This window comes from Scyliorhinus torazame, chromosome 2 (assembly GCF_047496885.1).
Source record: "Scyliorhinus torazame isolate Kashiwa2021f chromosome 2, sScyTor2.1, whole genome shotgun sequence".
NCBI lineage: Eukaryota > Metazoa > Chordata > Chondrichthyes > Carcharhiniformes > Scyliorhinidae > Scyliorhinus > Scyliorhinus torazame.
The window spans coordinates 338845175-338859637 of NC_092708.1; the positions used below are offsets into that span (position 1 = coordinate 338845175).

General features: G+C 46.2%; 1 protein-coding gene across 2 annotated transcripts in view; it reads right to left on the minus strand.

Moving 5' to 3' along the window:
* Positions 1 to 14463, minus strand: part of traf3 (TNF receptor-associated factor 3) — a 99123-nt gene that overhangs the window by 23773 nt on the left and 60887 nt on the right. For both annotated transcript variants that reach the window (XM_072490431.1, XM_072490429.1), the window contains exon 3: positions 341 to 622. In XM_072490431.1, the coding sequence (XP_072346532.1) occupies positions 341 to 622 (282 nt within the window). The remainder of the gene's footprint in view (positions 1 to 340; positions 623 to 14463) is intronic.

A 14463-nucleotide genomic window follows, 5' to 3' on the forward strand; every position in this document is an offset into this window, starting at 1 on the left:
GTTAGCACAATACTGATCCCACCATACACCAAATTTTATGTGCTGACTATTCCCAGAGAAATTTGGTTGCTATTATAACTGGTATTTCTGAAGCATCAGTCAATTATCAGTAATTCAATATTTGACAAAGTTTCTTATTGAACTCGGGTATCTTGCTCTCACCACGTCACAGATAATAGTTTGCAAAGTAAGTTACGTATTCAGATGAAATGAGCCCAAGAATTTTTTTTTCCCCCCCTTGGGCAATGCATTGAACAAACAATAATTGCAATATCTGAAAGAGGATCCATTTCATTTATCCAAAATTATACATCAGAATTTAAAATAAGTGGTCTCTTACCCAAGAATTTTCCTTACACAACTTTCACAGAATCTGTGGCCACACGCAGTCTGTTTGGGGTTGCAGAGGGCAAGACGACAATGTTCACACTTGTACTTGTTTTCAAGTTTCAGCACAAACCTTTCCCCGTAACCCCCATCCTCTGGTTCAATGCTTAGGGATGACAGCTTGCTATTTGGAAGGTGAGACACATTTGCCTGCTGCACCAGGGACTCCAGGGAAAGCAGTGGGGCTGATGACTCTATGTTTCTTGCTGTTGCCATGGCCGATGGCCGTCCAAATCTGTAAAGAAGCAGCAGCTTTTAGTATGGAGGTTTAATAGCCCAGGTCTCTGACTGCATTGCATAAACTGAAGCTGCACATTATGGAGTTGCATACCCCCTTTCTGGTAGCCCTTAGCTCAGGTTAAGGCATCAACAGGTAAGCAAAAGGATCAAGTCGAGTTAAGACTGTCTATCACTTAGGTTAATTTGATACAACTAATCCACATCCTGCTCACTACACATTGACCCCTACGGGGAGAAAAAAAAACTCACAACCTTACTCCAAAAGAATGTCTACCAGGAGAAGTGTAAACGTGGAGTGTACAGACCGACTTCTATTGCCTGAATCATCAATTCTTGCATCCATATCTACTGGGAATTGGGTTGAGTCTGGTCTAACTCAATTCACAAGAGGTCTTTGGAAGCAGTAAAGGAAGGAGATTTTTATTCCATCGATCTGGATCGAATCCAATCTTACCATATTTGGGTGATAAACCTCTCAGTGTATTATTTCTGAGCTTGACCCCTCTCCTGCATCAAAAAAGTGTGCGCAAAAATACACATATATGCAAGTCTCCTGTCCCAAAGCAAGGGGAAGAAAATTCTAAAATAAAATCTGTGTAGTAAATTTATCCTAAAATCCAGAGTCTTTCATAACAGATGATAGTGTAGGTCCCACTTTAGAATACGAAATGATAGGCTAGTTAAAGTAAATTGGTGATGAGTCAATTTTGTAGAGCATCTCTAGATATTATAGGTACTATAGGCACACTGAAGCACTTTGGACGAAGTTCCTCCAAGCCCTCGCCAGCGGGTTCAATGACAGGCAGGGAGGGGAAATTGGAGGGATTGCAAATATCAGTTTCACGCTGGCATGAAAAGTTCCCACGGTATCTGCCACTGGCGCTCACCATGGCGAATCAGGAAATCCACTGGAGGCCAGCGCGAAGCTGCCTTGCATCCTGCTAATGGGATGCAAATGAAGGCCCGAAGATTGTCCACCCACGCCCGATTCTCTGACAGCAGCAGGAAAACACACTGATCCAAAGCATGTCCGGAACAACATGGCGTACAGATGTTGGGACTCTCTTGAACAATGTCTGGGTGGACAGGTGGACCTTCCAGATTCAGAGTCATAAGGAGGTCCATCTTCCAGCTCGTGTTTTCTTGGATATTATCTTCTTTTTCAGGAGGTCCATAGTGAGTCAGTGATGTTGGGAGACTTTTTCAATATGGCAGCTGGATAGGAGGGCGGACTATATGTCATCGGGCCTGCCTTGCTGCAAAACACTCAGTCAGGGCCGGGGGATATACCGTGATTGCCTGCCAACCTCTGCAGCGGTAAACATTCCACGTTCTCGCCCCGCCATGGGACTTAGTCCCAGATGGGAGAATTCTGCCCTTTGTTGAAGGTAGAATACTAATACGTTATGTCGCTCAGACCTGAAGCGTCCAATCTAACATTGCGACACTGCATTATTAGGTTTTCTACCATTAGGAACGTTGTCATTGAGTAATACAAATAAAACTGCTCATTGGAAGGTCAGCATTGTGACAGCAAAAAAGCAAGAACGAATAGAGGAGGGAAAGCAGTGGTGAGAGAAATGGGAAAAGTAAGCAAGGCTTAATTCAACTGACAGTCTTAATCAGCTTTCAAATATCCAGTGGTTAGCCTTTCTCCCAGTGATCCAGGTGAATTCTCCCAGTGAGCCAGAGAGAAGACAGAGCCAGGAGTGAGACACAGCTAAGAGTGAGTTTGGGAATTTGAATCTAGGTGGGAATTCGAAGCTGGGTGGGGAGGAAGTGAGTTTTATCCCTGGTAAGTGACTGGTAAGTAGTGTTTCTGTTTTTCTGTTTCTTTTCATTGGTATATTTATTTATTTTTTTCTTCGTTGTTTATTTATTTATTTAATTTTTTTGTGGGGGGGGGGGGGGGAATTGAAATTGTTGAAGTTAACCGAAGGTTTAAGACATGGCAGGAGATCTCAGACCCGTGTCATGCTCCTCGTGTGCGATGTGGGAGCTCAGGGACACGTCCATTGTCTCTGGCTCCTTCACGTGCAAGAAGTGTGTCCAGTTGCAGCTCCTGTTAGACCGCTTGACGGCTCTGGAGCTGCGGATGAACTCACTTTGGAGCATCCGCGATGCTGAGGACGTTGTGGATAGCACGTTTAGCGAGTTGGTCACACCGCAGGTGAAAGGTACTGAGGGAGATAGTAAATGGGTGACCAAAAGACAGAGCAAGAGTAGGAAGGCAGTGCAGGTGTCCTCTGCGGTCATCTCCCTGCAAAACAGGTATACCGCTTTGGATACTGTTGAGGGAGATGGCTCACCAGGGGAAGGCGGCAGCAGCCAGGTTCATGGCACCGTGGCTGGCTCTGCTGCGCAGCTGGGCAGGAAGAAGAATGGCAGGGCTATAGTGATAGGGGACTCAATTGTAAGGGGAATAGACAGGCGGTTCTGCGGACGCAATCGAGACTCCAGGATGGTATGTTGCCTCCCTGGTGCAAGGGTCAAGGATGTCTCAGAGCGGCTGCAGGACATTCTGGGGGGGGGGGGGGGGGGGTTGAACAGCCAGCTGTCGTGGTGCACATAGGCACCAACGATATAGGTAAAAAACAGGATGAGGTCCTACAAGCTGAATTTAGGGAGCTAGGAGTTCAACTAAAAAGTAGGACCACAAAGGTAGTAATCTCAGGATTGCTACCAGTGCCACGAGCTAGTCAGAGTAGGAATGTCAGGATAGAGAGGATGAATACGTGGCTCGAGAGATGGTGCAAGAGGGAGGGATTCAAATTCCTGGGACATTGGAACCGGTTCTGGGGGAGGTGGGACCAGTACAAACCGGACGGTCTGCACCTGGGCAGGACTGGAACCGATGTCCTGGGGGGGGGGGGGTGTTTGCTAGAGCTGTTGGGGAGAGTTTAAACTAATGTGGCAGGGGGATGGGAACCGATGCAGGAAGTTGGAAGGTAGTAAAACAGGGACAGAAACAAAAGACAGTAAGGGGGAAAGTGTAAGGCAGAGAAGCCATAGTCAAAAATCAAAAAGGGCGACAGTACAAGGTACAGTGACTGAGGGGAGCTCAGCGAATAGGACCAGGAATACTAAAAGAAATAAAACGGGAAGTGAAAACATTAATGGTAAGCGACGCGGCAGGTTGTTACAGGAAGATATGGGTTCGACGACAAGGAAAATTAGGACAAAGGTTAAGAGGAAATATAACTTAGGAGAGGTTACTGATCGAGGTGTTAAGATTCAGAACAGAGGTAAAAAAGCCAACATAAGTGTACTTTACCTGAATGCTCGTAGTATTCGGAATAAGGTAAATGAGTTGATGGCGCAAATCATCGTGAATGACTATGATTTAGTGGCCATTACTGAAACATGGTTAAAGGATGGTCACGGCTGGGAGTTAAATATCCGAGGGTATCAAACCTTTCGGAAGGACAGAGTGGATGGTAAGGGAGGTGGTGTAGCTCTGTTATTTAAGGATGACATCCGGGCAACAGGAAGGGATGACATCGGTACTATGGAGGATAAGATTGAATCCATTTGGGTGGAAATCAGGAATAGTAAGGCGAAAAAGTCACTGATAGGAGTATCTATAGGCCACCAAATAGTAACATTATGGTGGGGCAGGCAATAAACAAAGAAATAACAGATGCATGTAGAAATGGTACAGCAGTTATCATGGGGGATTTTAATCTACATGTCAATTGGTTTAACCAGGTCGGTCAAGGCAGCCTTGAGGAGGAGTTTATAGAATGTATCCGCGATAGTTTCCTAGAACAGTATGTAATGGAACCTACGAGGGAACAAGCGGTCCTAGATCTGGTCCTGTGTAATGAGACAGGATTGATTCAGGATCTCAGAGTTAGGGATCCTCTCGGAAGGAGCGATCACAATATGGTGGAATTTAAAATACAGATGGAGGGTGAGAAGGTAAAATCCAGCACTAGAGTTTTGTGCTTAAACAAAGGAGATTACAATGGGATGAGAGAAGAACTAGCTAAGGTAGACTGGGAGCAAAGACTTTATAGTGAAACAGTTGAGAAACAGTGGAGAACCGTCCAAGTGATTTTTCACAGTGCTCAGCAAAGGTTTATACCAACAAAAAGGAAGGACGGTAGAAAGAGGGAAAATCGACCGTGGATATCTAAGGAAATAAGGGAGAGTATCAAATTGAAGGAAAAAACATACAAAGTAGCAAAGATCAGTGGGAGACTAGAGGACTGGGAAATCTTTAGGGGGCAACAGAAAGCTACTAAAAAAGCTATAAAGAAGAGTAAGATAGATTATGAGAGTAAACTTGCTCAGAATATAAAAACAGATCGTAAAAGTTTCTATAAATACATAAAACAAAAAAGAGTGGCTAAGGTAAATATTGGTCCTTTAGAGGATGAGAAGGGAGATTTAGTAATGGGAGATGAGGAAATGGCTGAGGAACTGAACAGGTTTGTTGGGTCGGTCTTCACAGTGGAAGACACAAATAACATGCCAGTGACTGATGGAAATGAGGCTATGACAGGTGAGGACCTTGAGAGGATTGTTATCACCAAGGAGGTAGTGATGGGCAAGCTAATGGGGCTAAAGGTAGACAAGTCTCCTGGACCTGATGGAATGCATCCCAGAGTGCTAATAGAGATGGCTAGGGAAATTGCAAATGCACTAGTGATAATTTACCAAAATTCACTAGGCTCTGGGGTGGTCCCGGCGGATTGGAAATTAGCAAACGTGACACCACTGTTTAAAAAAGGAGGTAGGCAGAAAGCGGGTAATTATAGGCCAGTGAGCTTAACTTCGGTAGTAGGGAAGATGCTGGAATCTATCATCAAGGAAGAAATAGCGAGGCATCTGGATGGAAATTGTCCCATTGGACAGACGCAGCATGGGTTCATAAAGGGCAGGTCGTGCCAGCTAATTTAGTGGAATTTTTTGAGGACATTAACAGTGCGGTAGATAACAGGGAGCCAATGGATGTGGTATATCTGGATTTCCAGAAAGCCTTTGACAAGGTGCCACACAAAAGGTTGTTGCATAAGATAAAGATGCATGTCATTAAGGGGAAAGTAGTAGCATGGATAGAGGATTGGTTAATTAATAGAAAGCAAAGAGTGGGGATTAATGGGTGTTTCTCTGGTTGGCAATCAGTAGCTAGTGGTGTCCCTCAGGGATCAGTGTTGGGCCCACAACTGTTCACAATTTACATAGATGAGTTGGAGTTGGGGACCAAGGGCAATGTGTCCAAGTTTGCAGACGGCACTAAGATAAGTGGTAAAGCAAAAAGTGCAGAGGATACTGGAAGTCTGCAGAGGGATTTGGATAGGCTAAGTGAATGGGCTAGGGTCTGGCAGATGGAATACAATGTTGACAAATGTGAGGTTATCCATTTTGGTAGGAATAACAGCAAAAGGGATTATTATTTAAATGATAAAATATTAAAACATGCTGCTGTGCAGAGAGACCTGGGTGTGCTAGTGCATGAGTCGCAAAAAGTTGGTTTTCAGGTGCAACAGGTGATTAAGAAGGCAAATGGAATTTTGTCCTTCATTGCTAGAGGGATGGAGTTTAAGACTAGGGAGGTTCTGCTGCAATTGTATAATAAGGGGAAGTAGATTTAGGACTGAGTTTAGGAGGAACTTCTTCACCCAAAGGGTTGTGAATCTATGGAATTCCTTGCCCAGTGAAGCAGTAGAGGCTCATTCATTAAATGTTTTTAAGATAAAGATAGATAGTTTTTTGAAAAATAAAGGGATTAAGGGTTATGATGTTCGGGCCGGAAAGTGGAGCTGAGTCCACAAAAGATCAGCCATGATCTCATTGAATGGTGGAGCAGGCTCGAGGGGCCAGATGGCCTACTCCTGCTCCTAGTTCTTATGTTCTTTCTCACTTCAAATCATAATACTAAGAAGAAATGCTCGTGCCTGACAAAGGTCCATTTTACTGCAGTAGTTATTTCTCCAACTGTTGATATAGATAATATCCATAGAAATACATATGCCCAGGGAAGTTCTACCAGTCAAGATGCAGAAGGGTGTGTGTACGCATACAGAGATGTGTGTATAGGGTGTGTGCGCACATGCACGGTGCCCGCGTGTGTGCTCCATATTTGTGACAAATACAGAGCTGCAAACTATTCTACATTAAACAGGAAATATGTCCTTGGTCACGGGCCTTGAATGGGCTAGGTGGCAAAGATGAACAAATCTAAGGGCTTCTGAAACTGGAGACTTTCAGTCAAAGTTGAAAGGACTATATTTTCAGTCAAATTACTGGCAGAAAGCTGGTCTCTTCAAAACGAAAACACTGAAAACAAGAGACAAGGGCACTCAGAAGAGAGCATACCTCTGCCACGCTGTGTTAATTCAACATTATTACAATGACTCAGCTCTTCCTTGAGGTTTTCCCCTGCTTGCTTTAGAACTACAAAGCAGAAATATTTTTTATTGACAGCATCCATCTTACGGGAGAAGCTTCAGGCCAATCCATTTCCAACAACCTGCTCCAAAACCTCGGTTTACATTTTGACAGCTGTGACAAATTCCACCACAGCAGCGGAGGCAACGCACAGCCTACAACAATCACCCCTTTGCCAAATGTTAAAGGATCCTTTTTTTAAAAAAAATTCCAGGATCCAGATCTGCATCTTTGACAAAAAACAATTTGTTGTTCCTTGGACTGCACCATGTGTTCCAGGTTTCGTTGAAATTCGTCCATTTGCTTTTGAGATTTAGGGCTGGATTTCCCGGGGCACTGCAGCTTCCACCTTTTCCCAGCCAGCCAGGAGATTGTGGGTGGAAGCCCACCCATGATCCCAGTGCTGCCTCGCAGCAACTTGAAGCTGGGAACAGCATTGATTGCTTGAAGACGAGGCCTCTGCCCTTATCTGGGGAGGAAGTCCCACCATAGAGAGCTGCCAAACAATCGGATGGCCAACAGCTCTGTAGTCCCAGCAGCACCTGTTGGGAGTGGCAGTCACTGCAGGGATCATAGGCAGTCCCATCATGCAGAGGAGCCAGGTCAGTCTAGAGTCATGGAAGTCTTGTGAACGAGCTAGGGGATTGGGTTTAGCAGGTTAGGAGAAGGGTTAAAGAGGCTATATCATTGAGAGGGCTGCCTCTGATGGATTCAGAGGTTTCCCTCTCCATGCCTGACACCAGCCCTCTTCCTGAATGGCGTGGGCCTCCCCTGCTTTGGTAAAGTACCAGCAGGGGTGGGATGAGGCCCTTAAGCAACCATTAATTGGCCACTTAGGGGCTTCAATAGGCTGAAGGCAGGAGGGTGACCTGACACTTCTCCCACAAGCCCTGAAAATTTCAACAGGTTAGGAGCAGGTGGACTAAAAAGCTGCTGAATTTTACATGCCCTTCCCCCACCTTTAAACCCTGGCAGAGAAGCTTAAAATCCAATCCAAGTTTTACAGACAAACAAATCAACAGTAATGAAAACATTACCTCATCCTACCTGGATTCCAATTACATTCTCGCAAATGGTCGTAAGACTTATATTTTCATGTCTGTTTTATAGCGTTCAGTTGTATTGCTACTGACAGTGATAGTTCTCCAGTGTTGAACTGGAACTGGGATTGCGATTTTCTTTTTAAAACTTGATTAGAATTCAGGTCCCTCACCGGTGAAGGAGCAGTTTTCAAATCATTTCATTATCCATCCAACTCAAAGTGAACTTCAACCGAAAACCCTCAAAAACACAAAGGCTTCTCTTCAACTTTCAAGTGACACGAGATATCTATGCACCTAAAAGGGATGCCATACAAAGTGAACATACACAAAATTCCTTTGCTCTATTGAAAAATTATTCTATCAATAAAGCAACTAGAATAATGATGGAAGTTTCTCGTTTCCAAGAGTCTGCAACTTCAGTCCTCGTGTCTTCTATTTATACGTGCACCCCTAGCAGACGGACATGTCTTTTACATTCCGCTCCTTCATCCTCTCAGTTGTGAGAGAACTGGATGACCAAAGAACTTGTATCACGTCCAAAATCTAATAAACACTCAAATTCACTGGCAGGATGCCTTCAGAGTCAATAAGGGAGGTAAGAGGAAAGTCCCAGATCCTAAATTAAACCCTACTGCAAAACAAAATTACCAATAGCACACCCTCTAATCCTTTATGCTACTTGTACATATCATACTTGTAACATAATTGTACATCAAGGTTACAAAATAGACAGCAGTGGCATATGATCAATTGTGCACATTTCCTAATTCCCCATTACTCAGTGCTCTGGAATGAATGAGATTTATTTACATCGGACTTTTCTTGGCTTGTCAATCATGGTTTGGCTGCACACCATCACACGCACAAAGCGACTGAGCATGCCTTCACGCAGGTTGAATTGTTCCCTCAATTCTGTGGGTTTTGATATTAAGTTGGCCTGTATCCTTTTCCATACATCATTCCTGCTAAGGAGACAGGAAATTCAAATTTTCTCAATTGGAGCTCTGCATATGGTCACCGGTAATGTTCTGCCCAACTCAGATGCTAGCTCTGAAGCACTGTACTCATGGATTCAACTCTCTTCACCTCTTACTCCCCTCATTGCTCCTGCAAGGAGTTCTGCTACATCTACATCCTCTGGTGCAGCTCGATACAACATGACACTTCTTACCCTATAGCAAGCCTGAGCATAGAGCCAGGCAGAATCCTATGAACCCCAATGATTAATTTGTGTGCATCGTGGCACAACAGTTCGCCTTGCTGCCTCATAGCGCCAGGGACCCGGTTCGGTACCGACCTTGGGTGACTGTGTGGAACTTTCATGTTCTCCCCATGTCTGCGTGGGTTTCCTCCGGGAGCTTTGGATTCCTCCCACAGTCCAAAGATGTGCAGGTTAGGTGGATTGGCCATGTTCAACTGCCTCTTGGTGTCCAAAGATTGGGCGGGGTTATGAGGATAAGGTGAAGGCATAGGCCTCGTTAGGGTGCTCTTTCGGAGGATTGGTGCAGACTTAATGGGCCAAATGACCTCCTTCTGCACTGTAGGGATACTGAGTCATGGAGACCAGAAAGATTTTGAGATCAATTGAAACAACATTAGCCAATCTGTCAACACAGCAGTGAAAGCTACAGATAACCTCAGCACCCATAGATTAGGAAGGAGGGGAGAACAGTAGGGAGAGAAAGTAGACAGTGTTTCTCTGTCCATTGATTCTTGGTGCAATCTGTGTAGGCATGTTAGATGAGGGGAGGAACAGGCTTGGTTATGATGAAGCCCATGTCAAACTCTATTGTCCTGACTCACATGTAAGAGCAACAGCCACATGGATCAAAAGGTTTCACAAGATACAGTCACTTCAAAGGAGAATGGACAAACAGGGAAAGAAAAATGGGAAAAGAAAATGGAGAGGAACATCAGCAGTCCTTATGGTTATGAATTGGATTGGTTTAGGCTTTATGAATGTGAAAGAAAGCCTCAAGAGGTTTGAGGGGGAGGAATGAGGGAAAGAATGGGAAATTCCCTGAGAGTGCTCGTTTTGGACCAGCTGAGGTAGTTCAGAACTTTCTGTCCCAGGAGACAATGACAATCGTCAGTTCTGTAACCTTTCCAGTAAATGCAGAAGTTATTTTGAAAAGATTTTCTCGTTTTCACAAACGTGCGGCAACTACAGAACTGACAAGTGCATAACTGGATAATACTCTTTTGGCTTTTAAACCTACTCTGAACAGAATAATGGTTCAAACATCATTTTAAAAGTAATCTTTAAGGGCTTCACAAGTGCATTATGTAAAGCAACCCCCTCGCGTTGTCCTGAGAGTCCTGCATTGTCAGAAGTGCCATCCTTCTGACGAGATGCTCAAATGACCTCCCTTCTGCTCTCTCAGATGGACATACCAAAAATACAAAGTGCTACTCAAAGAGGAGTCCAGTAGCTCTCCTGGGTGTCCTGAGGGCATGGTGGCACAGTGGTTAGCACAATTGCTTCACAGCTCCAGGGTCCCAGCTTGGGTCACGGTCTGTGCGGAGTCTGTACGTCCTCCCAGTGTCTGTGTGGGTTTCCTCCGGGGGCTCCGGTTTTCTCCCACAATCCAAAGATGTGCAGGTTAGGTGGATTGGCCGTGCTAAATTGCCCTTACTGTCCAAAAAGGTTAGGTGGGTTACTGGGTGCAGGGATAGAGTGGAGGTGTGTGGTGTTCTTTCCAATGGCTGGTGCAGACTCAATGGGCCAAAAGGCCTCCTTCTGCACTGCTAATTCAATGATTCTATGACTAATATTTATCCCTCAACCAACATCACTAAAACGGATTGCTGTTTATGACAGGATTGCTGTTTATGACAGAATTGCAGGTGTATTGCAAATTCACAGCTCGGTTTCCCTATGTTACAACAATATCTACACTTCAAAAGTACTTAATTGGCTACAAATTATTTTGGGAAGTCATGGCAGGCACTAAGTCATTGCTCATGCATTATTTGCAAAGGAACAACTTGCTGGATTCATTGGATCAAAACCCAACTCTCAGAATCGTCTAAATCAAAGCAAAATACTGCAGATGCTGGAAATACCGAAAATGGTGAAAAACAGAAAATGCTGGAAAAAACTCAGATCTGGCAGCGTCGGTGGAGAGAGAAACACAAGTTAACATTTCGCATCCATGAGACTTCTGGTGGTGCGCGCGGGCGGAGCGGTCGTGCTGGAGAGTGGTTCCCGCCGGTCAGCGTTTTCCAGGGATCCCCCGTGGTTGCGCCGGTCACGATTTCTTCTTTTGGGGCCCCGAGGGACGGGCACCGGGTCGGGCCAGTTTGGACCCCCGTGACTGGAGGAGCAGGGGCGAGACCTGAACCCAGCACATATGTAGAGGGGGAGCAATGCACACCGGGGAACCCCCCCTGCTAAAAATGAATGTTTGGGATGGTTGAAGGAGAAGAGATTTTTTGAACTTTGAAATTTTTTTTGTTTGGAAGAGAGACTGTGATTGGGGAGCTGGAAAATGTATAAATGTTATAACTTTCATTTCACTGACCTGTATTGTAACTTACTTGACTTCACATTGTTAGAGTTTAAGTTTTTGTTTGGGATTGGCATTTTTGTTCCTTTTTTTTGTTGCATGTTATATGTTATTTCATTGAATTGCATGGGTTAGTTTGTTTTTCTTTTTCTTCTGGGACTGGGTGGGAGGGGACTATATGCCATTTGTGGGGGGAGGGGGCTACCCGCACTAGCTAACTAAAGTTGGCTAGTGAACAGAGGTGAGGTGAGAGGAGGGCTGTGGACATTGGAGCAGGTTTTGATGGGCCTACGAGGCAAGCAAGTGGGGGGTTGGGGGGGTGTAGGATCGATACTGGGTGAGATTTTTTGCGAGGGGAAGTGTGGGGGGGGGGGGGGGGGATGGGGGTTCGATGTTAATAATGGATAGGGGCGGGGTCAGGGTCATGGGGCAGGCCCCGGTGCTATGATGATGGTAGCTAGGAAGGGGGGAAAAAAGAGAAGGGGGGGGTAGGGGAGTTAGAGACCCCCAGTTAGGATAGTCACGTGGAATGTGAGGGGGCTGGGAGGCCCAGTCAAGAGGTCAACGGTGCTTGCACATCTTAAAAGTTTGAAAGCCAATGTAGCAATGCTGCAGGAGACTTACCTGAGGGTGAAGGGCCAAGTGAGACTTCAAAAGGGATTGGTTAGTCAGGTGTTTCACTCTGGAATTGATGGAAGAGCCTGAGGGGTAGAGGTTATGGTCAGCAAAAGGGTACGGTTCCAGATGGAGAAGGTGGTTGCAGATCAGGGGGGTAGAAATGTGATTATGACAGGGGTGCTGTAGGGGAGGCTAGTGGCGCTGGTAAGTTTATATGGTCCCAATTGGGACGATGTGGAATTCGCGAAGGTGGTGTGTGGGGCCATCCCCGACTTGGACACAAAAATTGATAATTTTGTGTGTGGGCGGGGGGGGGGGGGGGGAGGAGAAGAGAGAGAGAGGGAGGAGGAGGAGACTGGAACTTGTGCAGGAGCCAAAATTGGACAGGTCAGAGCCGCGCTCGCTGGTCCCGTCGGGGGGCGGGGGGGGGGGGGGGGGGGATCTACAAGGTGTACTCGCCGATTGACTTTTTCATGGTAGGAAGATTAAAGGGTCGGAGTACTCGGTAATTGCAATATCAGAATATGCTCCACATTGGGTGGCTATGGTACTGGAGAAGGGGATGGTGCAGAGACCAGGTGGAAATTAGATGTGGGACTGTTGGGGGACCTAGGGTTCTGTGACAAAATTGAAAAAGTAATCAAGGAATATGTAGGTTTTAACTGCACAGGTGAGGTGTCGAAGGCAGTTGTCTGGGATGCTTTAAAGGCGGTGGTGAGGGGTGATGTGATCTCGTTCAAGGCTAGGCAAGACAAAGAGAAGAGATTGGAACGTCAGAGGGTAATAGATGAGATGCTGGAGGTAGACAGGAGGTATGCAGAAGATAGGGGCCGAGCGCAGTTGGAAAAGAGGAAGGAACTCCAGGCGAGCTTTGACTGACTATCTACCAGGAAGGCGGCACGCCAATTGAGACGAGCAAGGAGGGCAGTTTACGAGCATGGAGAGAAGGCGGGGTGTCTGTTGGTGGGTCAGCTCCGTAGGGAGGCTGCGGCAAGGGTAATTGTCCAGGGGTGGGACAGGGCAGGGAAGTTGGTGGTAGCTCCAGATCAGATTAACAAGGTCTTTAAGGAATTCTATGAGAGGTTGTACAGGTCAGAGCCACCTGGGGGAGGCTGGGAGATGCAGGAATTTCTAGATGGGCTGGAGTACCCGACATAAGGGGAGGGGCACAGGGCTACATTAGAGCGGGCGATAGTGGAGCAGGAGATAAAAGATGCGATAGGGAGGATGCAGTCGGGGAAGGTAGCAGGGCCGGATGGGTCCCGGTGGAATACTATTAAAAAATTTAAAAATAAGCTGGTACCGCTGATGGTGGGGATATTTGAGGCGGCAATACGGAAGGGGGTGTTACCACAAACTTTGGGACAGGCATCGATTTCCCTGTTACTTAAGAAAGATAAGGATCCGACGGAGTGTGGGTCGTGTAGGCCAATATCACTTTTAAACGTGGACGCAAAGATATTGGCAAAGGTACTGGCAGGTAGGCTAGAGGAGTGCCGGCTAGAGGAGTGCCTCCCGAAGGTGATGGGTGAAGATCAGACGGGGTTTGTGAGAGGAAGGCAGCTTTTTTCGAGCATTAGGAGGGCATTGAACGCGGCTATGGCATCAGCAGAGGGGAAGGAAACAGACGTGGTTACAGCATTGGATGCCGAGAAGGCAATTGGCCGGGTAGAATGGGGGTACTTTGATGGCAGTTCTAGAGCGGTTTGGAATTGGACCCAGATTTGTGGACTGGGTGAAGTTTTATAAAAGGAGCCGAGGGCCAGTGTCCACACAAATAACATCAGCTCAGAATACTTTCCTCTCCACCGTGGGACAAGGCAGGGGTGTCCTATGTCCCCCCCTGCTGTTTGCACTCTCAATTGAGCCATTGACCATCACATTAAGAAGTTCGGGGGTATGGAAAGGAATAGTGCGGGGGGGTTAGAGCATAGGTTATCCTTATGTGCCGATGACTTGTTATTATACGTGTTGGAGCTGAGTGTGTCAATAGGGGGAATATTGGAGCTGCTTCGGCTGTTTGGGTCTTTCTCGGGGTACAAATTAAATCTAGACAAGAGTGAATATTTTGTGGTGTCTTGGCCAGGGGTGGCGGCAGGGGTTGGGGGCTGCTATTCCGTAAGATACCTAGATACCTTTAGATACCTAGGGGTGCAGGTTGCTCGAGGTTGGGTGGGGCTCTGTAGGTACAACATTTCTAGTTTGGTGGGGAGGGTGAAAGCTGATCTGGCAAGGTGGGATGGCCTCCCTCTGTCACTGGCGGGTCGGGT